The sequence below is a fragment of the Myotis myotis genome, unplaced genomic scaffold (assembly GCF_014108235.1).
Source record: "Myotis myotis isolate mMyoMyo1 unplaced genomic scaffold, mMyoMyo1.p scaffold_m19_p_3, whole genome shotgun sequence".
Taxonomy (NCBI): Eukaryota; Metazoa; Chordata; class Mammalia; order Chiroptera; family Vespertilionidae; genus Myotis; species Myotis myotis.
In genome coordinates this window covers 142,345,516-142,372,905 of record NW_023416335.1, presented here as the reverse complement: position 1 = coordinate 142,372,905, position 27,390 = coordinate 142,345,516, and the positions used below count along the sequence as shown (strand labels likewise).

Sequence of the window (27,390 nt, the reverse complement as noted above, 5' to 3'; positions counted from 1 at the left end):
AAGAAATGAGCAATCAGGCCATGAAAAGACATGTAGAAATCTTAAATGTACATTGCTAAGTGAAATAAGCTAATTTGAAAAAAACTACATACTGTATGATTCCAAGTATATCACATTCTGCAAAAGATAAAACCGTGGAAACAATAAGAAGATTAATGGCTGCCAAGGGTTAAAGGGAAGGGAGGGATGAATAAGCGAAATACAATTTTTAGTGCAGTGCAGGTATTCTGTATGATATTACAATGTTGGATACATTTCATTCTACACTTACCTAAATCCTTAGAATGTAGGACACTAAGAGTGATCCCTAATGTGAACTAAAGACTTTTGGTAATAATGGTGTGTCTTCGTAAATTCATGGACGTAACAGATATATCACGGTGTTGTGGGAAGCTAACAGTGGGGGAAGTTTGTCGGGGGAGGGGGAGAGAATAGGTGGGAATTCTGTACTTTCTGCTCAATTTTGCTGTGATCTTAAAACTGCTCTAAAAAAATATAGTTAACAAGAAAAATAATGAGTATTAGGTTGCCTGAGATTCTAGATGGAGGTTACCATAGTCTTGTAGATCTTAATGTTTAAAATGCATAGTACCTAGTAAGTGGTCCACCACTTTGACATGATAGTGTGATAAATAATAAACAAAATCATGTACTACTAATTCAATTAAATTATTTAATTTCATACAATAATAAAAATAGTATAGCCTCAAAGTAGAGTTAGTTTAAGGGAGAACAAGAAATTATAAAATGTAGGATCGATATTAATAATATTGAACACCTTAGAGAAAATTAACACCCACACACACATATATATCTATTGTTTAATAATGTTCAAGGATTTAAACCATTAATTAAATTTTGGCAGGGGAAATTGGAAGGATTTAATTCTTTTTCAATAAGAAAAAAAATGTAAACCACCTATTTTAATCATTATGAACTACTAGGGATTTTAATATTTTAATAGATTCACTTAGCTCTAAATGTCTTCTAGCACGTTATAAATTCTTTAGAGTTCCTGCTTAGAAATACTGCATTTTAACATATTCATGGTCTCTTTCCAAGACAGTTCTCTATTGCTATTTCATTAGTCTGTCTTGTGATTTATTTCAAAGATAAAGTGAATGTCTTCCCTTTCATTTATAATTATTTAATTTATTTTTAAATCAAAACCTGATGGCAATTATCATCTATTAAATTGTATTCTGTCCCCCTCATACATATTTTTTCTTTTTACAGTAAATCCTACATTTTGACACCATCAATAAAAACATATTATTGGTACTTATATTTAGACAGATACCCTTTTTCTGAGCTCAGTTTCCTAATATTCTCTTAAAAATAAACACAGCATTTTTAGACACAGAATAGATTCTGTTGACACATGATGGGGAAATGTTCAATTTGCCAACTTTATTCCTCTTTTTCATTTTACCTTTCCCTAATCCTATGCTTTCATAGAATGTTACAGGGTACATCGACATGTAACCCCACAATGTAAGCGAAATGCCAGATACATGTGGTGTGCTGCAGAAACTGAGGTTCACACCCAAAGTGAGACAGAAGATATCGTTAGAAGATAAGGTGTTTATGACTAGAGGCTCAATAAATATTTCAACTATGAGAAATTGTACCAGGGAAGATGATCTTTGTCAAAAATACAACCGAACAGTTCTGTCTCTGATCTTTAATTTAATCATCAATAAAATAAAAGCAAAAAATTTTTCATTTCAGAACTGTGATGATTAAGTTGGAAAGTGTAAGTGAAAATTAAGTGTTAATCATAAAATGCCATATAAATATCAAATACCATAATAATTCATAATTTGGCTATCTCAAATGATAAGAAAATTTAGATAGACAAATCACTTAGAAGAGAGAAACACTGGCTACATGCTTGAGAGTTGAATGAAAGCGAGTTGTGTATATTTATAAATCCTTTCATCCCAATATCTTTCTTATGTGTGAGTGTCTTGTTTGGTACCATGAAGCATAAAAATAATAAAGCCTGTTGAAAACTCCAAAACACAGAGAAGAATATGAATAATTTAATCAGATGAGATTCAAGCTTATCCCCAACTTATTTGCCTTTTATTCTGCATTTCAGTTAGTTACATTTTCGTGGTTATCACCAAGGTTGTACATGCACCTCGAAATGCTCACAAAAGGTCTACAATACAGGGGTTCATAACTATGTTATATGTTATATTCAGAATCCCAGGGGAACAAATAGATTCTAGAAATATTGATTAAGCAAGACGAAGAATAATTATACAGTTTCAGCAACAACAGTTTTAAAGACAAGTACAAGCTTCGTTTGTCACAAAACTCACAAAAAAGTAATTGATTGAAGAATATCTCTTTTATGCAAAATATACATTTTAGGATATAATTTGATTAATATTCTACTATATACCAACATTGCTCCTTGATCATTTAGTAAAAAAATACTCTCATTGCCAGAATTTTTTCTATAGTTTTTATAATTGAGGTAACAATGACAAAAGACTATGAATAATGTTGTTGAGTGTGTGTGTTTTCTGTCATAGCAATTTTCCAAAATTAAACAAATACATGACTAAAAACAGGTCAGTTTTGATAAACAGGCACTGAAAAATTCACAACGTAATATGACAAGCTGATAACATAAGTGGTTCATAAGAAAATTATACAGTCCATGTTCATGGATCCAACCAAAAAGGAGAAATAAGGGAAATTAAGACAGACTGATACTACACCCAAATCACTGCCTTGTATGATTCACAGCACAATCTACCGCAGGCCAATGGAGGGTCATTCACAGAGGTATGGGCCATACTTGAAGCTTCAGAGACGTGGATCATGAATTTGGCTTCTTTTGATGTGAGATGGCCAAATGCGATTGACCCATGCACACATGTTGGTATTTACAGTTGTTTCACTGACACAGGCCAGTCCATAGCAGACCACTCCTATGGGGAGCACCAAATGAGTTCCAGCCACAGTTCTTTTATGAGCTTTGCATGCTGCATGAAGACGCCGGGACATCTTCCAAGTGCAATCTGGTTACCTCAGGGCACATTCAACAGCAGAAGTCTGTTTCCAGTACAGTCCTTGCTATGGCTAAATTCCACTGTCCCTTTTTCATCAGTCAAAAATCCACGATAAATTCTGTGCAACACTACAGTCAATAACAGCAGCACCAGACAGCATATGAATTCCTTTACCATAAAGTTGTGTGCAATTACAGCTTTTCTCTATGTGGTGTTATCAAGAGGATCACTGAATTTCTAAATATCAGATATGTATGTCTGGGTAAATACATCGCTGTACAAGATCTCTGACATGCAGGTCATGCTCTAGAACTTGGGGATATAGAGTAATACAAGTTACGTGGCCAAGAATAAAAGTGATAATTGTCCTCCTAACAAAAAATAAACATAAGAATTAGAAATTAATCAACAATCATCTCAATGATCTTGAATGCCTTAGAAATATTGTTTATCCCTAAATATATATTATGGCATTTTTCTTCCCTCACACACCCAATTCACCAGACACACTATTACTATTGCATTCATGGGGATGTGGAAACAGAATTTCTTCCACTTGGGCTGAATAAGACTCCCTAGGGTTTCATTGAAATGTAGAGATGAATGCTGGTAGCAGAAACGGACACTGCAGCAGGCAACCAAACGCAATGGTGACATTGCTGTTGCCTAATTCCTGTTTTTCAGAAAGGTTCACAGTACTGATTAACTTAGTCTACAGGGCATCCTTAATTTACGCATGAAGCAGAGAAGCTGTTTCAAATAGCAAAAAGGCAAGGGACATGAGAGAAGACCCAGGACTAAAATCATGAACACCTTATCAAGGCATTTCTGTGCTTTATGGAGACAGATGACATATACAATTAAGACAGACAGACAGACAGAACAACATTCAGGACAAAGCACCTGATTAAACATTGACTGAAATCTGATTATTCTTGCAAGTCAGAAACCTAAGGCTAGTCAAGAAAGCCAAATGTGAACAACAATGCTCTTTGATGTTTGCACATAAATTAATAAATAAAAATAAAGGAAGGAGGTAAAAAAGACATGAGAGCTTTGGGAAATATTTGGCACTCTGCCTCTGAAAACGATGACAAATTGTGAGATTTTAAATAAAAATGACTCTTGTATCAAGCAGCAATTCCTGTTTAAACAATGCAAGCCTGGCTGGCAGTTACCTGTCTCTCATGTTTTGTGCCTTCCCCAAGCCATTAAGTCAGGGATCTGGCCTCGGCTTGCGTGTAACCAGTAATGACAACCTCTTTGTAGTTATCTGTGTGCAAACAACCAGAGACATTCAGAACTCCAATACATAATTTTTGAAGAAAGGTAAATCAATCAAGAAATTAAGCTATTTAAAACAAATATGTCTTTCACAGAATAAAAAATGTCAAAGAGAAACTTGCCCTCCCTGCCCCACCATTCAACATGCAGAACAGTCAACCAGTTTCATATCAGCAGGATGGTTTGATGCAAGTACACATACCCTGAGCCTCCATGATCTCTGAACTCTGTGACACTGCTTTCAGGTGATAGAGACAAGATGGTCCATGCAAATGAGCTGACCAAAGTCATGTTGTATGCAAGCAAGACAGGATCCCAGACATCTTCAGAATGGTTTAGAGAGTCAAAGAAATGATGGTCCAGTGAAGTGGCTGGCATTTGGAAGCACACTGTTTTAAATATATCTCCCTGAAAATATGTTTGTGTATTAGTGTACTGGCCAGTATCTGATACTACCTGTTTTTTTTTATTGTGAAAGGAGATCTGGGCAATTCATATGGAGAAATAGTACCACTACTTGAGATTGCCTTTAAAACCAGGATAAGATTTGTTAGCTACCCACATGGCATTTGCTGACTTCAAATAACATCATGCAGATTTGTACTGTATTAATGGAGGCGGGAGTAATTCTATGTGTAACTATTTCCATTATAGAGTAGACAGTACTTGAAGTAATACAATTTAGCCGACTGGTGCCGTTTGGTCTACAAGATGGATGGGATGGGAGACCGAGAGCGCCTCAGAGGACAAGGAGAGCTGTAGGGTGATGCTACTGGAGAGAGCCGCAGAGCACTGCCTGCCAAGCCCGCTATGTTGTTTAAGCTTCGAGATTTTTCATACCCTTTCGTGAAAAAAGGCACAGACGTCAGTTGAATTCAAACAGAAAGTAGACACAGACACGCAATACCACACAGGAGAATCAAATGTGCTGTTTTTGAGCTAAAAAAAGAATTTGCTTACAAAGAATTCAATATTGAGACAATTTTTTAACTGCAAAAAACCCTCAAGTTCACTGTTAGCTGTTATTCCCAAAAGAGTAAAACAACTACCACAAATGACAGTTGCAATACTTCAAAAATGATTCTTTCCCAAAGTATACTTTGTGTTGATGTAATTTTGTCATATCCAATACCAGAACTCTTTTAGAATTAGGCAAAGCAACTTAAGTAAGATATACATTTGACTAATATTATTAAGTATCAGAATACGTTTCTGAAAAAAAATGGGCTACGTTTTCTCTTTTCATTTTTTAGTATTTACTAAGCTACTAAAGAATGCTTAATTTTAAATGGACAAGTCTTTTTATAGCATATTTAATCTTCCAGCTTTATGGAGTTAAAATAAAAAAAAATGATTCTTGAATAATGACATTTGATGCCATTACCTACATGGTGTAGAATGAATGCCAATATCTAATCTTTTCAATAAAAAAGTCAAGAAAAAATAAAATGGATGAAATATAAGTTGAGTCATAATTTCAGTGAGTTAAAATCTGAATTTGATTTATGATGTTTTCATCTGACTCCCCCGCCAGGACTTGAGAATCATTTGAATTCAATTAACCTTTTTTTATATTATTTTGCATTTTGACTTTTTGTTCACAATACTTCAGGAATTATAGAATAAAAGGTCCTTCTCACAAGCTTCAGCCCAGTAGTTCACTTTAGCTACTCAAGAAGCACTCCATCAAAATAAATAAATAAATAAATAAATAAATAAATAAATAAATAAATAAACAAAATAAAATAAAATATAATTTAGAAAAAAAACACACCTATCAATTCACCTTTGGAAGAATTTAAATATTGTAGTGCTGTTTATTAGAAAAGATTAGAAGTAGTTAAATAAGGTAAGTTGTACCAAGTGTAAAGTTAGAACTGAACTATCTTAAAAGCAGGAAAACTATTGTCTGTAGTCATATTATACATCTTATAAAAGAAATATTCTGACAGCTCCATTGAAAAAGTGTTGTATAACAGGAAAATAAAATTTCCAAAGCTGAATATATAATATATATATTATGATTATATATATATATGATTCCAATGAACTTATTTGTCTCCGTTAGACTTAGGGTTCACTCCTTGGGCCCGGATTAGATGGATGTGTGTGACGACTCTATAGAGAGAAAGTGGATCTGTTGTGTTTCTTTATGTTCCTTTCAGCTACTTCTTTCTTTAATTCTATACTTTCATGGAACTTCTGGGGAGGAAGCCACTGCTCTCTCTCTCTGCCTTTCACTGGAAGAGAGATGACTGATTTAGTGATTATTTTATTTGCAAGTGCAATATCAGCTCTGCTGCAGGGTAACAGCTGGACTGGAGAGGAATCCCTTTTCAGCAGACTAGATGTCTTCTTTGATATTTTGTAGATGGAAATGTTTGCCATCCATTAACCATGGTAAAGTTCTCCAGGAAATAATTTCTGCTAATGAGAGAATTATGTGCCAATATATTTTGTTAATATTCTGGACTATGAAACATGGGAGCTATAAAACTCTGGTGAATGATAGAATAGTTAATGGGAAGGTGTCTTAAATAATTAAAAAAGAATTCCAGGTAATTTATCCTTACATTGGGACCCTCATGTGCCTGGAGGGCTAGTAATTATTGCTCTTTGGTAAAATGATTGAATATATAACTTTGGAAATTGCAGAAAGAATAATTTTTCCCAATTGACTGTGTCACCTGAAAATGTAAACTTCACCATAAACACTGACTGGGTTTGATTAAAAACAAACTTGTAAATATGCATGAACTAAAGGGGTTAATACTTATAAATCATCCATATAAAAATTTATATCTTATCCCCCAAATCTCCACACTCCCTACAGGACCTCCAAAATGTAAAAATCTGTTTGACACTTTTATATTAATCACGGTAGTTATATATAAATCTTGGCTGCCATTCTAAATGTTTAATTATTTTTCTGAATTATAGTTTTAACATAACTATTATCTATTTTGCTTATAAATTCTTTTATTTTTAGTAACTATAATTTCAAAGTTCATTTTAAAAGGCTTCCCTTCTAATTTAGTAGCAACTATTTCATTAGTAAAATGATAAGTTATTAATATAAGTGTGCTTTTCTTTATTCTGCAGGTTAATTTCTGATTAGAAAATTTGATATAAAATTTTTCTCAATCAAACTTTTATTGAATGGGATGTTAATTTGAACTAACATCTAAATACATTACGTTCATTTTTTTCCATTATGTTCATTTTATATAGTTCTTAAGATCAGGCATTTATTTGGGGCAATACTGAACCTCTCTATGCATTTTCTATCAATGGGTATGTCTTTGTTTTTGTAATGTGATTTTCTAAAAATTACTGCATTAAAAAAATCATAGTTTCTAAGTACTGGGAGTTTACTCTTTTAGGGAATCCGTAAGTTTTCTTAATATATGCCCAACTATATTTATATTTGTCCACAGAAAAAGAATTCAATGGGAATCCAATATTTTTTCCGTCTATATAGGGGAGAATTTTCAGAACTCTAAAATCATCTCAGTAGAGAGACCAACTTAAAAGGTTTAAACAAAGGTATAATATAGGAAATAAATGTCTGAGTGTGATTAAGAGGATTAACCTATAACCTACTAAAAGTAAATCTATAATTTACATAAAAGGAAACAGAAGAAAGGAATGAATTCCTGCTAGACATGACAAGATAACACACCAAGAGAATATTAAATGAAGTTAGCCAGAAATGTTACCAGACCTAGGTGAAAAACACAAAGCTGCAAAAGAATTAACCAAGAATGAAAAAAGAAAGGTGACTATGGTAAGAAATGACAGATAATAAAAAGCTCATAGATGAATTTACAAAAGTGTTTTCACTGATAGAAAATTTATATTTGCGAAATAAGATTGTATGTATAACTTTTCCATATAAACTAAATATCTTATTAATTGCTTTGCTCATGAAACTTAACGTTTTAAAAGAAAAATTTATATTTACATAGTGTTTTATAATTTGCAAAGTTTTTTTTCATATGTGATCTTTGGCAGTTTAAAATTCAAAATATTGTCTAACATGAAGAAAAAACTTCTAAGTTCTTAAACATGTGATCTTAGTATAAACACAGCATGTGATACATTATAGAATATGCTCAAAAATGTATGTAAATTTAACCACATATTACATATAAATACTTACATATAAATAAATACACATATATACATCTGTAGTGAATTAAGATATGTAATGTACTTACAATATTATGTTCTACATAAGATATCTTTAGTTAAATATTATTATAATGGTTATTTAATGTATGTACATATATTTTGCTGAAGAATTATTAACTACCTTTATAAAATATTTTAAGATTGTTCTAACATAATATTTACAGGTGAAATAGCAAATGATGAAACATATTCAGATAACTGAAATACATTTTGGTGAAAGGAATAGATGCAGAGAAAGGAAATAATTGAAATGAAGAAAGATTTAAAATATTGCCTACTGAAGAGACAAAAGAAGAACGCTTTGTCTTCTGAAACTCAAAAGCATGGAGACAGGACAATGTAAAGTGTTCAGAAGAAATGAAAGAGAAGTACAACATGGATAATGAGGTATTTCAAAGAGACAGGGCATCACAAAATAAATATATGAGACCTAAAATGGTAACATATTCAATAGGGAGAAACTGCAATGAATAGCAAAGAGCACAATATTTTTTTAAATTCATTTGCATGAATATGAAAGTTTTGGAGTGGATTTTATTTAAATTCAGTCCACTGCATAATAAATTACTATAGTTCTTTCTCCATTCTGTCAATAAACAGAAAATAATCATGGTAATAAGGCAACTTGAACCACCAAAGGAGGAGGCAATAAAGAACATACCATCACTTTGTCAAGAGTGGGTTGTGTCACAAAATTATTTCTTAAGGAAGAGAAAAAAGGCTCAGTTGTCCTTTCTTTGTTGTTAATCCTCACTGAGGATATTTTTCCATTGATCTTTTAGAAAGAGTGGAAGAGAGAGAGAAAGACAGAAAGAAACATCGATGTGAAAGAAACACATCTATTGGTTGCCTCCTGCATGGCTGGGGAGGAGCCTGCAACTAAGGTAAGTGCCCTTGAAATTGAACCAGGGACCTTTTGGTCCGCAGGCTGACACTCGATCCACTGAGCCAAACCGGCTAGGGCTCAGTTGTCCTTTTTTTCTGTAAAGTTTGCTCAAAACAAAAACAAAAACCAGCACCTAGGAAGTGGCCAAAGTGGCCCAATCTTGGAAAACGGAACCACGTGATGGAGTGAAGTCTCAGTATTCTGTTATATTCCTTAATCAAGATGCCTTCCCAACAAAATTTATCCATTCAATATATCTTCTATGTGCCAGGCACTTTCAGTGTGGATTGAAAATTAGTAATAAATTTAAAATTATTACTATTGCCCTAAAGAGAAATTATGTAACCATATGTTACAAGTATATAAGTAGCCTTTCAAGTGATTGGGCCTTTCAAGTTCTGTAGGGTCAAGGATCTCTCACCTTTCCAATCTTCTTTCACTGAGCTAAATCACAGCAAAAAAAAACGTCCAAAAATTGGATAAAAGACTTAACTAGAGTATGTTTAATGCTTTTCCTTGAGAAAAAGCTTATTATTATTTTATAATTATAAATTACTTATCATATATATGCGTAGTGCCAATTAGTGAGTTTTATTAGTTGTAGAAAAAAAGAACTTTAAAAATACTTGATAAGACATATTAAAATACTAAGATGAGTGTCTTAGTTTTTAAATATTCTATTACAGTTCTTCCCATAGACACATGGAAAACCAAAAAAGAAAAAAGAAGTGAAGAAAAAGAAAGAAGAAAGAAAGGAAGGAAGGAAGGAAGGAAGGAAGGAAGGAAGGAAGGAAGGAAGGAAGGAAAGGAGGGAGGGAGGGAGGAAAGGAGGGAGGGAGGGAGGGAGGAAAGAGAAATTCCTTTCAGAAATGACAACCACGTAGATTGCTATGATGAATATTTTTAAATGTTTGTAATGAGAAAAGGTGTGATGAGGAATGAGAAAGACCACTATGTGTAGTTTTTCCTGGAAAATGATGGAAGGGAATTTCTCAGCACTCTGGATATTTTGCAGCGCTTAATTTCTAAGTCACCTGTGAGGATCTGATTAAATGCTCGCCTACCTTTCCTGATCCCTCCATCAGAAGTGCACGTGTAATCCCCTGTCGTCAGTAGGAAACACGTTTCCCCTCTTCTGTTTTTGTCTCTGGTACTAGAGCGTCTGATAGGAAGCCTTTCGGGGGGTGATAATGGCGAGTCACGTCCCGAACTGTCATCACCTGATAGCACTGGTCACAGCACCATGCCCATTGACAGACAGTGATAGATGAGGAAATGAGACAGACAGTACAGAGAGTTTACACCGAATGTCCATAGTACAGTTGCTCGATATACAAAACAATAATCACATCATGGTAAGAAAAAGATTGTCATCACTCACCACAAAAATTTACATGGAGCAAAATGGAAATGTGTTGAAAGAAAGATAAATGTTCTTGGGGAAGTTTTAATTCCACTTTGGATTCTATCTAAGAAGAAATTTACTTTCACAAAACTAAGATGAATTCAAAATGAGTCTAATGGTGAAGTAGCACACAAATTAATATCTTGTAATTTTTGACATGCTATCTAGTTACTGTGAACAGAATCTTTTTTTAAGTGGAGCCTATTAAGGAAAAACTCCTAAGTAAATATATGGCTTTTGCAGCTCTTTAAGACACACACTTTTATTATTTTCTGAAAGTAATCTTTTCCCCAAATCTTAACAAAAATAATTCCAAAGCTGACAAACTTATGACCAAATTCTCTAGTTTGAAGTGATAAAATAGTTTTGAGCATAATGGAATGAGATAAACTTCTCCAAATGCCCTTGAAAAATTTTCTTACTTCTGTATATTTGCCAAAGCTGGCCACAATCTATCAGCCTGGATACCAGCCTCTTATTACAATGTTTACCCTAGGGCTAGGCTGAGGGTGTGTCCTCTTTATCCATGTCCTTCATAAGATGCAGGTACAATGAGAACAGTATGAGGAGGCCAGCAACACTAACTAAACTCTACCTTTCGTAAAGACATTCTTGGCCTAGCAGTTTTCAGGTATATATTGACAGAATTTACAGAACAATTTCCTAAATAAACAGGAGGACTGAGAATAAAATATTTAAAAAGCAGTTCAGCTCCAACCACATTTTCCCCCTATTTACTCCATAAAAAACATGTAGAACAGGGGTGGGCAAACTTTTTGACTCGAGGGCCACAATGGGTTCTTAAACTGGGCCGGAGGGCCGGAACAAAAGCATGGATGGAGTGTTTGTGTGAACTAATATAAATTCAAAGTAAACATCATTACATAAAAGGGTACGGTCTTTTTTTTTTTTTTAGTTTTATTCATTTCAAACGGGCCGCATCCGGCCCGCAGGCTGTAGTTTGCCCACAGCTGGTCTAGAAGCTAAGAAGGAAACCTATGAAAATGTCACCTGGCATTTTTGTTTATTTGTTTGCTTGCTTTGTTTAATTGCTGGTATTTCTAAATATGCAAAATTACTCACATGGGATTATCATAAATAATTTTTATACACCAAAAAGATTATATATAAACAACTTATAGTGAATGCATATATATTTTTTAATCTTCATCATAGGTAATTAAGTTGTTTAGTCTACAAAATATTTTATCTGTACCAGACATAGACTAAAGATGATACTACTGATGACCACTTTAGCAAACTGAATGTCAACTGACAGTCATTCTTATCAGTCTTCTCTGGATTATCTACGGCAATGGAGAGGAGTAGGGATTCAGCTAATGTCAGGCAGTAAATCATCCAATATTCAATTGTGGTAAGGAAGAGAACCTAATGCATTGTGACGAGATTCTCTAGTTTGAAGTAACAAAATAGTTTTGAACATAATGGAATGAGATCAATGTCTCTAAATGCCCTTGAAAATTTTGTTTACTTCTATATGCTTGCCGAAGATGGTCTCTGTGGATAAAAATGGAAATCCACAGAGAAATTCAATGTTGCCATTGATGAGCCAAAGCACATCATCTATCCCCAGAATAATGATAAATTGATTATATAACACCTTGCTCAATCCAATGGGATTACATTGAATACCCTACCTAATTTAGTAATAATAAAAATTTAATCAATTCTCCAGAATATTATTAGGGAAGACCTGCGTTATCCAAAGGGCTACCTTCCATATCACCTCTTTGATGTTTAGGCCTTTGAAATGTAAACATCCATTCCTCTTAAGTAACTGCTTCTTGTGAATTAGGTTGAGATGCATGGCCCCATGTGGCAGAGATAAAGCTGAGACAAACACACCAAGCCAAGTGAGATGGAGATCAACATTTTGAGGATGAACGATGGAAAATGGCCAATATCATATCATCACATCGTGCAGGGAAACAAAAACATTGGCACAAGAGCAACAAACAGGCAAAAGAAAATATTGGCACCATCAGCAAAGGGCAGGAAAACTCTATAGACCAGCTATGCAGACTTCTACTTGGAATTTATTTAGGAAGGTACAATCTAGCTATCTATAAGCCTGACACAAACACATGTTTTGTGAAGGGGTAGAACTGAAAACTCATGAACATTTGCAGAAAATGAGAATGATTGCCTTCTACCTATTGGATAATACTGGTCTATAAAGTATGCAATGGCATGCATTTAAAATTATGCCTTACCTGATCTATTATGTTCCAGAAGTCGATTGTCTTTGCTCAGACAGGTGTCACCCTGTGTGCTGTTGCAGGCCATATTTAATTCGGTCTTGCAAAAAGTAGGTGAGCTTGCCTGAGGGGCAGGAGGGATGTGCTTCTTTCTTTTCCGTGGAAGTTTCTGCTTCGCCATTGCCAAGGAGTAGTACATCCCAAAGTTGTTGACAATGACAGGTACCGGCATGGCTATTGTCAGCACTCCAGCCAGAGCACACAGGGCTCCTACCAGCATCCCTGACCAAGTTTGGGGGTACATATCCCCATAGCCCAATGTAGTCATGGTCACCACAGCCCACCAGAACCCAATAGGGATGTTTTTGAACTGCGTGTGCTCACTAGCTGAAGGGTCATTAGGTTGAGCGCCTACTCTTTCGGCATAGTAGATCATAGTAGCAAATATCAAAACTCCCAGAGCCAAGAAGATTATCAGCAACAAAAATTCATTAGTACTAGCTCGAAGAGTATGTCCAAGCACCCTCAGACCTACAAAATGGCGGGTGAGCTTGAAGATTCTCAGGATCCTCACAAATCTTACCACCCTGAGGAAGCCAAGTACATCCTTAGCAGCTTTGGATGAGAGCCCACTGAGTCCCACTTCCAAGTAGAAGGGTAGGATGGCCACAAAGTCAATGATATTCAAGAGATTTTTGATGAATTCAAGTTTATTGGGGGAAAAAACAATACGGACTAAAAATTCAAAAGTAAACCACACCACACACACGCCTTCTACGTAGGTCAAGGCAGGATCCGTTTCGATTTCATACTGTAGAACAACACTTGTGCCATTGATGACTGGTTCCGTCTTGTTTTTCACAATATTGAAAGCTTCATGAGTCTCCAGGCAAAAGGTAGTGATTGAAACCAGGATGAAGAATAAAGAAGCAAAAGCAATAAACTGTAGGGGGGGGAAAAAGGAGAGAGTGATCGAAACCATAATATACTTTGACCCAGATTTAAGAGCATCAATCCCTCTAGAATAGCGGTTCTCAACCTGTGGGTCGCGACCCCTTTGGAGGTCGAACGACCCTTTCACAGGGGTCGCCTAAGACCATCGGAAAACACATATATAATTACATATTGTTTTGTGATTAATCACTATTCTTTAATTATGTTCAATTTATAACAATGAATTTGGGGGTCACCACAACATGAGTAACTGTATTAAAGGGTCGGGCATTCGGAAGGTTGAGAGCCACTGCTCTAGAGGAAAAACATTGAAAGCATTTTTTGAAGATTTCACTTGGGATGTTGCTCCAAGGAAAGATGAGATGTACCGGTAACATTAATTAGAGTTGCACCTGGATTGTGTTTCAAGTTCTGTTATCAGCTGATATAGGTAAAAACTTTTGATTGATGTTGCAAAACAAATTCTTGACTGTTTTTTATACCTGTAACAAGAGCATAACAAGCACTTCCAAAGGATGTTGAAGGGCAACAGAATGAAAAATAATAATAAAAGTAGACAATGGCTCCAGGTATTGTTTATGATCCTAGTAATCTTCATGTATTAGATCAAGTTCTTACATCATACTATGAGGTGCAGTCCACACTGATGGAAACTTGGAAGCCACTCATATTTAACTGCAGGTTTCTACCTGTAGATAAAATGTTCCCATTATCACGAAGTATGAATGTGAAAAAAATATTTGAGTTATGTTATTATTTAAATGATATTAATTCAAGGTGGAGACTTATCCAAAGAGCAAATCTATGGAAGAAAATAGGCAACAAGACTGAAGAAAGAGAAACAGAGTTAAGGAAAAAATTAAAAAGAAAATTTTCTTCCTCTCCTCAAAAAGAACTGCAAATGTTTAAATATCATGTTATAAAGTTGCAAGTGTTTTTTTTTTAATTCAACTATTTCATTTCTTAAGCCAATAATATATGAATACACACAGCTACTAATACAGAATCATCATAAAAGTTCTCACTTATATAGTCCTTACCAGTACCAAACACTGTTAAAAACAATTTACTTAATTAACTTATATCAATACTTATAATAACACTATTTCCTACTGCATTTTACAGTTCTGGAATATTAGCCACAGAGTTTAAGTTACTTTCCAAAGTCATAAGATACAAAGTGATAGACTTGAGACACTATCCTGGCACATTTCACCAAAGATTCTGTTCCATTAACTACAAAACCCTCAACTGTAGAATACAAATACAGTGGGGCATGTCCCGACTAACGAGTTTTTCAAGATATGAGCTGTCTCTGCCAATTTTTTGCTTTGAGTTGCGAGCTAAAATTCGGGTTACGAGCCAGCTTCAGATACCCCACCGCTAGTTGGTGCAGCGAACGTCACAATGAACACCACAACATCAGCCTATCATCACGTGTCTCACTCGTTCACTTTTTTATTTGACATACGAGTAATTTGAGTTACGAGCTCCATCATGGAACGAATTAAACTCGTAAGTCAAGGCCCCACTGTATGTTAAAATATTTATCTTGGGATCACATACTTCTTACTGTTAAAGATCTACAAAAGTTGAAACACAGTTGTTTGAGTGAATGGCACCATTGCAGTCAGTACCAGAGGCTTTCAAAGTAACTGGCAGATTCCTAGTGCTCTCTGATTTAGCATACCCAGTGAGCACCAAGGTTCCTTGAATGTCTAAACCTAAAAATTATTCAGGAGCAAGTGGTGATCAGTCAAATGGAGAGAGGTCCTTATCTATATATATAAAAGGCTAATATGCAAAGTGTCCCCTAGGGAGTTCGACCGGGAGACCGGGAGTTCGACTGCTTGCTATGACATGCGCTGATCACCAGGGGGCAGCGTGGAATGAAGGAAGGCCCCAGCCAGCAGCCAGCAGCCAGCAGCCAGGGAAGGGAGGCCCTGGCCAGCAGCGGGAAGGTCCCAATTGGCCCTGATCACCAGCCAGGCCTAGAAACCCTACCCATGCATGAATTTCGTGCACTGGGCCTCTAGTTTGAAAATAAAAGAGTATTCCAAAACTCAAAGTTGCTCCCTAATACCTATTCCTCAATTATGCAATTGAGATTTAAGTTTCCAGAAGAGATTGAAATCAATTCCTTTTTTTTTTAACCTCTTGAGGTTCAATGTGAGAGATACAAATCTCACCAAATATGTAAGAGATATAAAAAAGAATACAAAAAAAAAATCTCAGGACCTTTACTATCTGCCCTAAAGAAACACCCAGATTATGGAACTCTCTCTTTGCAGTGGGCCAGCTAGGACAGCATCATACAGTATTATAAGGCATGTCCTTTTCATGGATGTGACTTATTTTCCCATGTATATCTTCCAACTTCCTTTGTTGCTGTTTTCCACACTGGAGGATATGTTTATTAATTTGAGAGAGAGAGAAAAGGAGAAAGAGAAAGAGAGAGAAACATCACTGTGAGCGAGAAGCATTGATCAGTTGCCTCCCATTCGTGCCCAGACTGGGGATCATCAAAAGCAACCTAGGTATGTGTCCTGATCAGGAATCAAACCTGCAACCTTTTAGTGTATGGAAGCCACCTGTAAGGGTTCTCTTTGGTTTTGACACTATAATTTGACTTGTCTTTCCAGACATATTGTGAGATATCAGCTTGGGTTTTTTTTCACCCATATTTCTCTCTGTACACATACAGTTCTTTTGTTATTCAAATACTTCTTAAAACAGTATCACTAAGACCCTCTAGATTCTTTAGAAGTTAACATCTTGTGGGGAAGAATCAATTACCTGTGGTTCATACCTTATTTCTTAAATTAAAATATTATCTATAGATTTGATGGTCATATTTTTTCTGACACCCCGTAAAATCTTTTGGCATCAGAACCATACTAAGGTGTTTACATACTGACCTCCCTCCAATCACTCCCCCACATTCTCCACCATTCCCACCTAGTCTCAAGCTTTTCAGGCTGTGTTAGAAGTTTTAGTGCACCCGTTCTATCTATGAGGCAGTAAGAGAATATAAGGCAGTTAAAGTAGACTGCAATTTTATTTTATGCTTTTAGTGTTCCTCAATCAGCATTTTTCCAGCTAACTTTGTAATCTCAAACCCTTTGCACCTATATTCATAATTGAATTAGTGGGACTTCCCAACATTGTTGTTTCACAATCAGTCCAAGCTCACCAGCCCACCTTCCATACAACAAAGACAGTTTACTAGTCTGCTTTGATGTTTGTCAATATAAAACAACTGGGACTTTTCCAATCAGACATTTTCTACTCTTCATTCATTCATGCAACAAGTTTGTATTAGATGCCTCTCTGTACCAGGCTATAGGGCTAGGGTATTAATTTAACAGTAGTTAAAAAAGTTAACCCCTGTCATTAAGTAAATCACAATCTACTAGAGATACAGAATTAAATAATGAACCATAAAATGATATAATTGCAATTGTAATAAATGTAATAAACACAAATATGTATCAAAGGGGACTTTATTTAGGCTGAGAGATTATAGAAACCATGAAAATATCAATAGTTTGAAATTTGACAAATGAATGGAGGTTAATGTGATGTAAAGGGAGACATATATCACACAGTAGGAAGTTTTAACAAAAATAGTCTGGATTTTTTCCATTTCACTTTCTCAAGTGATGCTTTGACTATAACATCACAGGAATAGCAAGTTTTCCAAATCTGCCTCTTGCAAAAATCATGGTGAATAAGTCCCAACCTAGCACAGAAACCCTGACTTTTTAAAGAGTAACTTCTTTTTCTGAAGAGTTTCAAGTCAACCAAAACTATTATCTTGATTTTAAAATGAGGTTGCAAGATGACTTTAGAATAATCTGACTGCAGGTAGTGTTCCATTCGACTTGCTGACCTACTGGGAAACTTACAGAATTCACTTGTCTTAAATTATTGTTACCAGCCCCATTGTTTAGGATGAAATGAAAATAAAAGGCATATATTATACATACAACTTAAAAGGAAGATCAACAATACAATCAAAAAATGGGCAAAGGACCTAAATAGACACTTTTTGAAAGAGGACATACAGAAGGCTGAGAGACATATGAAATCATGCTCAAAGTCACTAATCATCCAAGATATGCAAATCAAAATAACAATGAGATACCATTTCACACCTGTCAGAATGGCTATCATAAAAAAAACAACAAATGACAAGTGCTGGTGAGGATGCGGAGAAAAGGGAACACTCGTGCACTGCCGGTGGGAATGCAGACTGGTGCAGCCACTGTGGAAGACAGTATGGAGTTTCCTCAAAAGGTTAAAAATGGAACTCCCATTTGACCCAATAATCCAACTTCTAGGACTATATCCCAAGAAACCAGAAACACCAATCAGAAAGGTAAATTGTTCATAACACAATTTACCATAGTTAAGATTTGGAAACAGCCTAAGTGCCCATCAGCAGATGAGTGGATTAAAAAACAGTGGTACATCTACACAATGGAATATTATGCCACTAAAAAAAGAAGGAACTTTTACCATTTACAACAGCATGGATGGATATCATTATGCTAAGCGAAATAAGCCAGTCAGAGAAAGATAAATATCAAATGATCTCACTCATATGTGGGATATAATGATCAACATAATTTGATGAACAAGGATAGATCCAGAGACAAGTGGTGGTGGTGGTGGGGAGGGCGGTTAGAGAGCAACCAAAGGACTTGCATATTAGCATAACCAATGGACACAGACACTGGGGAAGTGGGGGCTTGGCCGGGGTGGGAATGGCTGGGAGGGGGGCAGGTCAATCAGGGAAAAGGGAGACATATGAAAATTTTAGAAAATAAATAAATTAAAAAGAAAGAAAGAAAGACATATATTATGTGGTTTTTTTTAAATTTAAAGCACTATGAAAATATTAGAAATCATTATTATACATACTTGAGTATGCATTCAAAATATAATAATTAACTCTATAAGAACTACTAGAACTTGATGCCTATGTTTATTAAACAAACTATTATGTTGGCCAGCAAAGGTCAACAGCTCTTAATATACCACGCTTGGTGGTTAGAATAAGTAGCATGAATCATCTTGTGCTTGGAAATCATTTAAATTGACCATCCATATTCCTACAAAAGGAGTGTGGCCTAAAGATCACACTCATTAAAATATACTTGGGGAGTATATATACAGCAAACTTCTTACCTCCGTATCAGATGTCAGACTTGTGGGGAGAAATCTGCATTTAACTAGCTTCTAAGTTGACTGCTACGCATACTAAAGATTGAAGACCATACTTGCAGTGTTTTTGTTTGTCTGTTTGCAACAGACTGATAACACAGGGATGATAAGTCATTATTAAATGGACTGGATCAGTTTTTAAAAAATTATAAGCATTTGTAAAATTTTAAGAGAACCTTAGTAATCATCATTTACTACCTCTTACATAATGGGATGTTTGTGCTTTTGTGTGTATGTTGTGACATCATTAAGGCTTTCACACAAATACCTGTGAGCAAACAAAGCAACTGAACAGCCTCTATATAGATACAATTCTAAGACACAAAACTTTGGAATCCAAAAATTGTCTGTCTGTTTTTATAAGTCATTTGGCACTTGCATTTATCAATATTTTTATTTGTATTATTTAGAGTACAACATAATATTTTGTATTTATATCATTCTTCTTTGTAATTTTTATAGCTCAGTATATCTAGCTTTACATACTTTGTAAATCTGCTGGAGTGTGACAATATTATAATAGGAAAGTAAAAGTAGTATAAAAAAGAAAACAAACTTTGGCATCTGGGAGATAATATTCATCTCAAAGGTAGGTGCAGTAGGTGATTATTTTGCTTTTAAAAAAAGCCCAGCTAGACATTAGTTAGCTGCTGTGTGTGTGTGTGTGTGTGTGTGTGTGTGTGTGTGTGTAAAGACTTAAGGTCACTAGGTAACAGTGGTCGGCAAACTGCGGCTCGCGAGACACATGCGGCTCTTTGGCCCCTTGAGTGTGGCTCTTCCTAAGCTTTAGGAGTACCCTAATTAAGTTAATAACAATGTACCTACCTATATAGTTTAAGTTTAAAAAATTTGGCTCTCAAAAGAAATTTCAATCATTGTACTGTTGATATTTGGCTCTGTTGACTAATGAGTTTGCCGACCACTGGAATGAGAACACTGAAACGAGAACCTGAGTGTGCCTGATAATAACATGGTAGGATATTGGAAGTTGGTTCGAGGTGTAGAAGTTTGAAAAGTGTTGAATTCTGAAGAAAAGAAAAAAATTGGAAAGGTTTCTAATAGGAAAAGAGTACAGGCCCGTAATACCGGTATGAGTGCCAGCAAGGGAGAAATTCCTCCTCATGTACAGCTACAGAACATTGGGGTAATAATGAGAATATTACATTTCAAGATGGTTTTCTTTTATGCCTTCAGCAAAAGGAGGTTGTAGACACCAACTGGGTGTGACAGTGCTTTGAATAATGAAGGTACTGAGCCTGGGAGGACAGATAGAGGAGAGCAGTCATCCATGGCAGGTAAGATACACAATGTGGTTCAAAAACATAGGATGGCAACAAATAAGAGTGAAAGGCAATCAGGAGAAATGTAGCCTGCATGGAAGACCTTGGAGATAAGGGGGAGAGACAGAGTTTTCCATGAAAGGAAGAGTGGAGCTCAGTTTATTAGGAACTTATTTTGATTGTCAAATGAAAGGGTGACCCCAGAAACCTTGAAAACCTGGAATTACCCAGAGGCAACACTTGATTGCATCAGCAAGGACTTTGTGCACTTTATCTGAACTTAATTCATAGAGCCTTGGATGTGAAAAATGTATTCTTTTGTTTCTGACTCACTGAGTTGAACTGAAATGGAAAAATATGAGGTTAGATTAAATACTATGAAGACAAAAATTAAAAAGAAAGGTAATGGAAAAAATAGGTTTTATTTATTTGTCTTTTCCTCCAGTGAGCTGGGAAGTCTTAAAAACTAGAATGATGTCATGTTCATTTTTGTAACTCTTGCTCCTGGTTCAGTTGGAAGTACATATTTAGTATGGCTGGCTGGATGAAGAGGAGGATGGGAGAATTAAAGAAAGAATGAATAAATGAACAGAATAATAAAGTAGAACACATTCTACTGGAAGTAAGAATGATGTAAAAAAAAGAAATCACGCATTGAAACAAGAAAGTATAATTATCGAAGCAAAAATGCCAAATTTATAGCAGAAGCAAATTTAACCAGCTTATTAATCCAAATGTTGCCACTAGTAGCTTCCATTCATGGGGGATGGGAACCTTTTTTCTGCCAACGGTCCTTTGGAGATTTATAACATCATTTGTGGGCCATACAAAATTACCAACTTAAAAATTAACCTTCTATATTTGCTCAAACATTTAATTAGCTTATCCCTAATGACATGGCAGGGCCAGACCAAGTGAGTTCATGGCCTTATATTACCCAAGGGCCGGATGTTTCCCACCCCTGTAATAATGGAGCTTGTGTCTTATCAGGGAGTTGGAAAATAAAATCACATTGTCAGCTTTCTTTCTTTTCCCCTGTGATAAGAACACCAATTTCCACAGGTGTTAAATGAAAACAAAATGGGGCATGTTAAATAATCACAATTTAGAAAGCTTTCCAAACAAGGTACGTCATGTGGACTGAATTCACAGAACTGAGATATCATTCCAGGCATCTTCAAATAGAAAGGTCCTGCTAACGTGCTGGCTTGTGGGTCCACTGAGTAGCCGTTTCCTCTATAAGCCGAGTGTCCGATACCCTTAGATACACAGAGTGCCCAATACCCTTTGTCCAATTAGCAACCATTAAGAGGAAGTCCTGAGTCCAAGTTCTACCTAGAAGGTGTTATGTCAATCTACCTCAAAGCAAACATTCAAGTAGATCTTTAGGATGTATAATAGGCTGAGAGAAAGCAGGATGGGAGAAGTGGGTATATTTTTATGTTTCATCATTTTCTCTTTCCTGTTAGTATTAAATATAACTGGACCTGATAATTAATTTGAAAATGCCAGAACTTTCAGCATGAAAGGAAGACCAGACCAATTAAGTGACCCTTCTCTGCGCTCTCTGAGCCCAAGATCACTGCTATTGTAGCAATTTTCACACACTTTTGTTACTGATTCCACACATCCACAAGTTGTTCAAAGAAAGGAACTGAAATATCTATCCCCAGAGCAAAGGACAAGGTCTGACCAAATGCAAGAAGTAGGTACTCAGTTCTTGTGAAATTAGTAAAGGAACACATTTTTAAAATATGTTTATTTGGTATATAAAAATTCATTTGTCCCTCAAACAGAATCTGTCCTTTAAAGGTCATTTTATATTTTTAATTCACAATTAGAAATCTCGACATATTTTGCAAACCTTGAAGGCAAAAATAACAAATTTGGGGGAAAAAATAACCTCAACTCTATTTTTTAAGTGAAAATCAGTAAGAGCATTTAATATTTGGAGATTTTTAAAACAAGTTACTTTAAATATAGGCTAAGGAATTTCAATTTTTAAAATTCCACATTAAGTATACCTATTTTTAGTTTGTATTCCAAGGACATTATATGTTTTCCAAATGGGAATGGTTCATTCCTATTTTGCCTATTCTGTTCTTCTCTCTTAAATAATGAAATGAAGACATGAAAAGAGCAGGGACTTCAAGTATTGAAGTATCTGAGCTCATAGGGCTTCCTGAACCAAAATTTCCACTTTGAAAAATTTACTCTGGTAAAATCTATACTAATAAAAGGGTAATATGCAAATTGGTTGGGACACCCTTATGCAATGACTGAACAGCAGGCTGCATGGGGTGACCAGGCCAGCAGGGGGGGCAGTAAGGGGCAACCAGGCCAGCAGAGGGAGGCAGTGAGGGGCAACCAGGCCGGCAGGGGGGCAGTTATGGGTGATCAGGCCGGCAGGCAGAGGCCATTAGGGACAATCATGCAGGCAGACAGGTGAGCAGTTAGGAGGCAGTGGTCCCAGATTGTGAGAGGGATATCCGACTGCCAGTTTAGTCTTGATCCCTGGCATCAGGCCTAAACCGGCAGTCAGACATCCCCCAAGGGGTCCCAGATAGGAGAGGGTGCAGGCTGGGCTGAGGGGACCCCCCCTCCCATGCACAACTTTCATGCACCGGGCCTCTAATATTTATATAAAAGTTCAAGGATATACTCAGAAGAACATTCACTGAAGTATTCTCTGTACAAAACAAAATGTAAGTGTCCGTGAATTGGAGGTAGGTTCATAATCCAGCATTACAAAGAATGACATTGCTCAATACACACTGATAAGATATAATCTCCAATGAAACATTAAACAAACAAATAAACAAAAAAAGACTGTGGCACAACATTTGCAGTCTAATCCCATTTCTTTATATATAACTAATGCATGTAAATAAGCAGAAACACTACGTCCTTAGCACTGGTAATGTCTGGGTGCGAGAGTGGCATTGGGTAAGTGTCTTATTAATGGGCAATTCTGATTCTATAAAAGTTTAATTTTTTTACAAAAACTGTAATCATATATTATATGTTTATTTTTTTTAAATTTCAAAGAAAACAATCACCCAGAGAGTATTAAGCCTGGATCTGGACCTTTATTCCTAGTGACCATTAAATTGCTTTTACTAGTCTGTGGAAATGACACACTGGCAGCTTGCCATTTTTCTTCTTTTCTGCAGCCTCTTAAATTTGGCAGATGCTCTTCATTATGTATGTGTTCAAGTCCCATACCCTAGCTTTGCCATAATTAACAAGTGTGCTGTTGTCCACAGAACTGTGGTCTCTGGAGAGAGAAAAAGATTTTCATTACTTAGTCTGTCCTCAAGGGCCAGCCAAATGGGGACAACTAGTGCCCATGTCTGCTGGTTCCATGCAGAGTTGAAAATTACTTCAGACTCTTCTTAGGCTGGTAAGTGAATTTTGCTTTATCCAAGTTTTACCATTTTTAAGGAGTTCCCCAAACACTGCTGCATTTGAGGTATTATTTAAATGTAGGAAGGCTGAGATTCCTTCAATGGAACACTACACACATTCATGGTACTACATTCAGAAGTCAGTGAAGATGAAGAAGATGAAGTTTCAGGAACCTGTATAATCACACGGGCGTTTATGACACATTCTATGTTTTATGTCTACACCTGCATATAAAATATGTTCAGTGTATGGATGGATATATATGTATAAATTATATATAGGTATAAAAATAGATATTAAAATATAAGACTTAGATTCTTCAAATCAAGAAAACATACTCAAATAGTACTTTTGGCCTCTGAGATTGATGTGGCCTCTGATAAATACTTCCATGTATGTTTTTTGGTAGCCTTGTCCAATACACACCATTCCTTTACTATTTTTTTCCTAGGCCACAGACTGAATTCACTGAAATTTTGATTGTTTACAGTCAAGGCCTATTTACTCACACACAACTGTAATTTTCTGGGATACAGGAAAGGGGGCCTATACACCTATTAATATTATTTCAGTGAATTACGGTGTTCAAAGTTAGGTAACATGAATGAAAAGTCACCAATTATGAATATGCAGTATCATTTTGCTTTTCTGAGTCTTGCAATAAAATTTAAAGTGTGTGCATAATTAATATATTTCATAAAAATAATGTTTTTATAATTGCTTCATCAGCTAAATTTCACATTTCTCAGTCATAAAAACAATAACAGATTAGAAATAATTAATTCACAATATAAACATGAATTATAATTCTTAAATTTTCATTATTGAAAACTTCCCCCAAAAGTGCCTATCTTTAACATATTAATTCATTTTAAACATATTTTAAATGTATTTTTTTAATGGTTCAGTTTGTCTTTGAATGATATGACCTATACCACCATGAACTAGGATTACTTAGAGGGCCACATTTTTTAGCCTATCTACCTATCTACAAGTCCCCATATATCTTTCATGAGGCTAACGATCACTTTCCAAAAGGAATTAGGCATGAATCTGGTCTTATTTAGTTGAAAGTGGAGGGACAGTGATGGAATGATAAAGTTGAAGGTGAAGGAAAGTGGCTAGCTCACAAACATCTACCGGAGATTCACTGATTTCGATATGTTTCTTTCAACATGATGGCACTGTGGTTATAACATACCCTACGCAGTGTCTACCTGTGTGGATGAGAAAGGGGCCACATAAAAATCCTGACAAGCTCAGGGGAGCCCTGCATGGTGACCTTACAAACTCAGAGACCAAAAGTAACCACAAAGGATGATCTGAACATAAAAGTTCCTAACTAAGCGTGAGTCATGGTGGGTAGTCACCTCCTAAGCCAGTAGCTTCCTTGACAAAGGTCAGTCTTTAAGATTGCCTGTCTACTGTCTTTTTGTTTGTAAGATAACACACCCTTGGAGTGTCATAGTAAACGCTTTTTTTTTTTCTGGAACCCTCAGGGTACAACCTCCGAGCAAAGCAGGAGACCACAGAACCCCTCATTGTTATCCCTATGTGCTGAAAATTAATTAACTATCCTGCACCCACCAATGTAAAAGAAGCATGTGTCTCTCTGTTTTATTCTTTCTCCAGTCCCAGAGATTTCCCCGCTTTGCTTTCTCCTGCCTCCCTAATCTACCACAAATTGATCTCATATAACCTCACTCCTCACCTTACATCTCCTTTGATTCTGATTATAAAATAAGATGAAAACTGCCATTCTCTGGAGCAAAATTGCAATCCTTTGAGATTTTTGTTTCCAGCAGTGTAGTCAGGCAAATGAAATTCAAATAAACTGATACAAATTCTCTACTGGTTTAGACATTTCTTACATTGACACCTGCAGTACTACTTTTGCTGGTTCAGGAACACCAAAGGATGTCCCAAACTTCAGTCTCAAATATTGTTTTCCTCTTTTTCCTATGCATACAGTACACTTGCTCAGTAATCCTTTTTAAAAACATTCCATTATGCCTACATAGTCAAATACTCAGTCTTCCCAACCACGGCTCCAAAGGATCTGGTCCTTCCCCCACACATATTTAAGTATTAAAGTTAGAACTTTAGTACTCCTTCTTCCTCAAGTTCATTTTGTTTAGTGGATATTTGCTTTGCCTGACTACACAGCCTAGGTCAGGAACCCCCAGTCCAGTCTAGTCTACCTCAGCCGGCGCTCCTATGTGGACTCGGAACACTAACGTTCAGGGGTTCCTCCTGGGCCTGAAGGTCTTGGGCACTCTTGCAAATAGTTGCAAATTCTTCCCAGAGGGCAGAGGCAAATTTTCTATATTCCATAAAACAGAAGTTCCTGTGTAACTTGTAATTTTGTTACAAGGAGTAGAAAAGCCATTTTTAAAATCTGGAGGGGATTGATTGGCTATGTAATTGGAAATCCAGTAAAAGTCAACATTACCGTTGCTTGCCTTAGCAATTTAACTGTATCAACAGCTATCCAAGTGTGGTCTGGGGATTTCTAGTGAAGCTGAGACCTTTCTAGGGATCCATAAGATCAAAATTAGTTTTGTAATAATACTATTTTTTTTTTTTTGGTCTCTTTACTCTCATTGTCTCACTAGTTTACAGGGGAGTTTTCTGGAGGCTGCATGACCTGTGATATCACGACAGAGTGAATGCTCACGTAGATAGAGAACCCAGCCGTCTCCTATCAAGTCAGACATGAGATTTACAAAAAGATAATACGATGCCCCTTTCTCACTTTATTTTTTTCCTTTTAGAGATTTTTTAAAAATTATTTTTCTTGAAACACGTGTTTTCTCACACTCAAATGTTAATCGCCTCTAGAAACATCCTCACAGTCACCTAGAAATAATGTATTCTCAGCTACCTGGGCATTCCTTAGTTTAGTAGTCAAGTTGACACACAAAATTAACCGTCACAGTGACTATTATACATTTTATTTTTTATGGTTTCAAAAGAACTTCAAACAAATCTGATCTTCCAATTCCATTATATACCTCTGTTATTTTGAACCATTATTTACCAATTAACCTACTTAGTACTTAGGCCCGTTTTTCTTCCCCAACACCTCTGACTGTTGAATCACTGAATCCTGCAGATTCTCAGACTTGAAATATCTCTAGTATTTTTCTCTCATCTCTCCACTCCCAGTGCCAGTAGCTTAGCTTTTAATTTGCCTTTAATTAGCTTTTCCGGGAGTACTAGGAATAAGCACCCCTTGGAGGGAGCAAATGTGATTATGCCATTCATCTGCTTAAAATAGTTTAATGGCTCCCAATTACAGGGTAACACACATTGTTCTTAATATGTTATTGGAGAAATTTCTTTCTGTGGACCTTCCATACCTTTCTATTGTGAATATTACTATCCTCTATGATATGCAGGTGCTCCAACCTCAGGCCTCTGTACATGAAGTTCTCTCAAATCTACCTCTTTCCTTTGTACGGCTGGCAAAGAACTACTTAGTATTGAAGACTCAGCTCAG

At 35.9% G+C, this 27,390-nt stretch overlaps 1 protein-coding gene across 7 annotated transcripts in view; it reads right to left on the bottom strand.

Moving 5' to 3' along the window:
* Window positions 1-2,049: 2,049 nt before the first annotated feature.
* Window positions 2,050-27,390, bottom strand: part of KCNC2 (potassium voltage-gated channel subfamily C member 2) — a 212,839-nt gene continuing 187,498 nt past the window's right edge. For 2 of the 7 annotated variants that reach the window (XM_036301106.1, XM_036301107.1), the window contains exons 3-5: window positions 13,033-13,960; window positions 10,458-10,622; window positions 2,050-5,154 (exon numbers count right to left, since the gene is read on the bottom strand). In XM_036301106.1, coding sequence (XP_036156999.1) covers window positions 5,018-5,154; window positions 10,458-10,622; window positions 13,033-13,960 — 1,230 coding nt within the window. In that variant the 3' untranslated portion in view covers window positions 2,050-5,017. The remainder of the gene's footprint in view (window positions 5,155-10,457; window positions 10,623-13,032; window positions 13,961-27,390) is intronic. The other 5 variants (XM_036301109.1, XM_036301108.1, XM_036301110.1 and 2 more) reach the window with 5 other exon arrangements.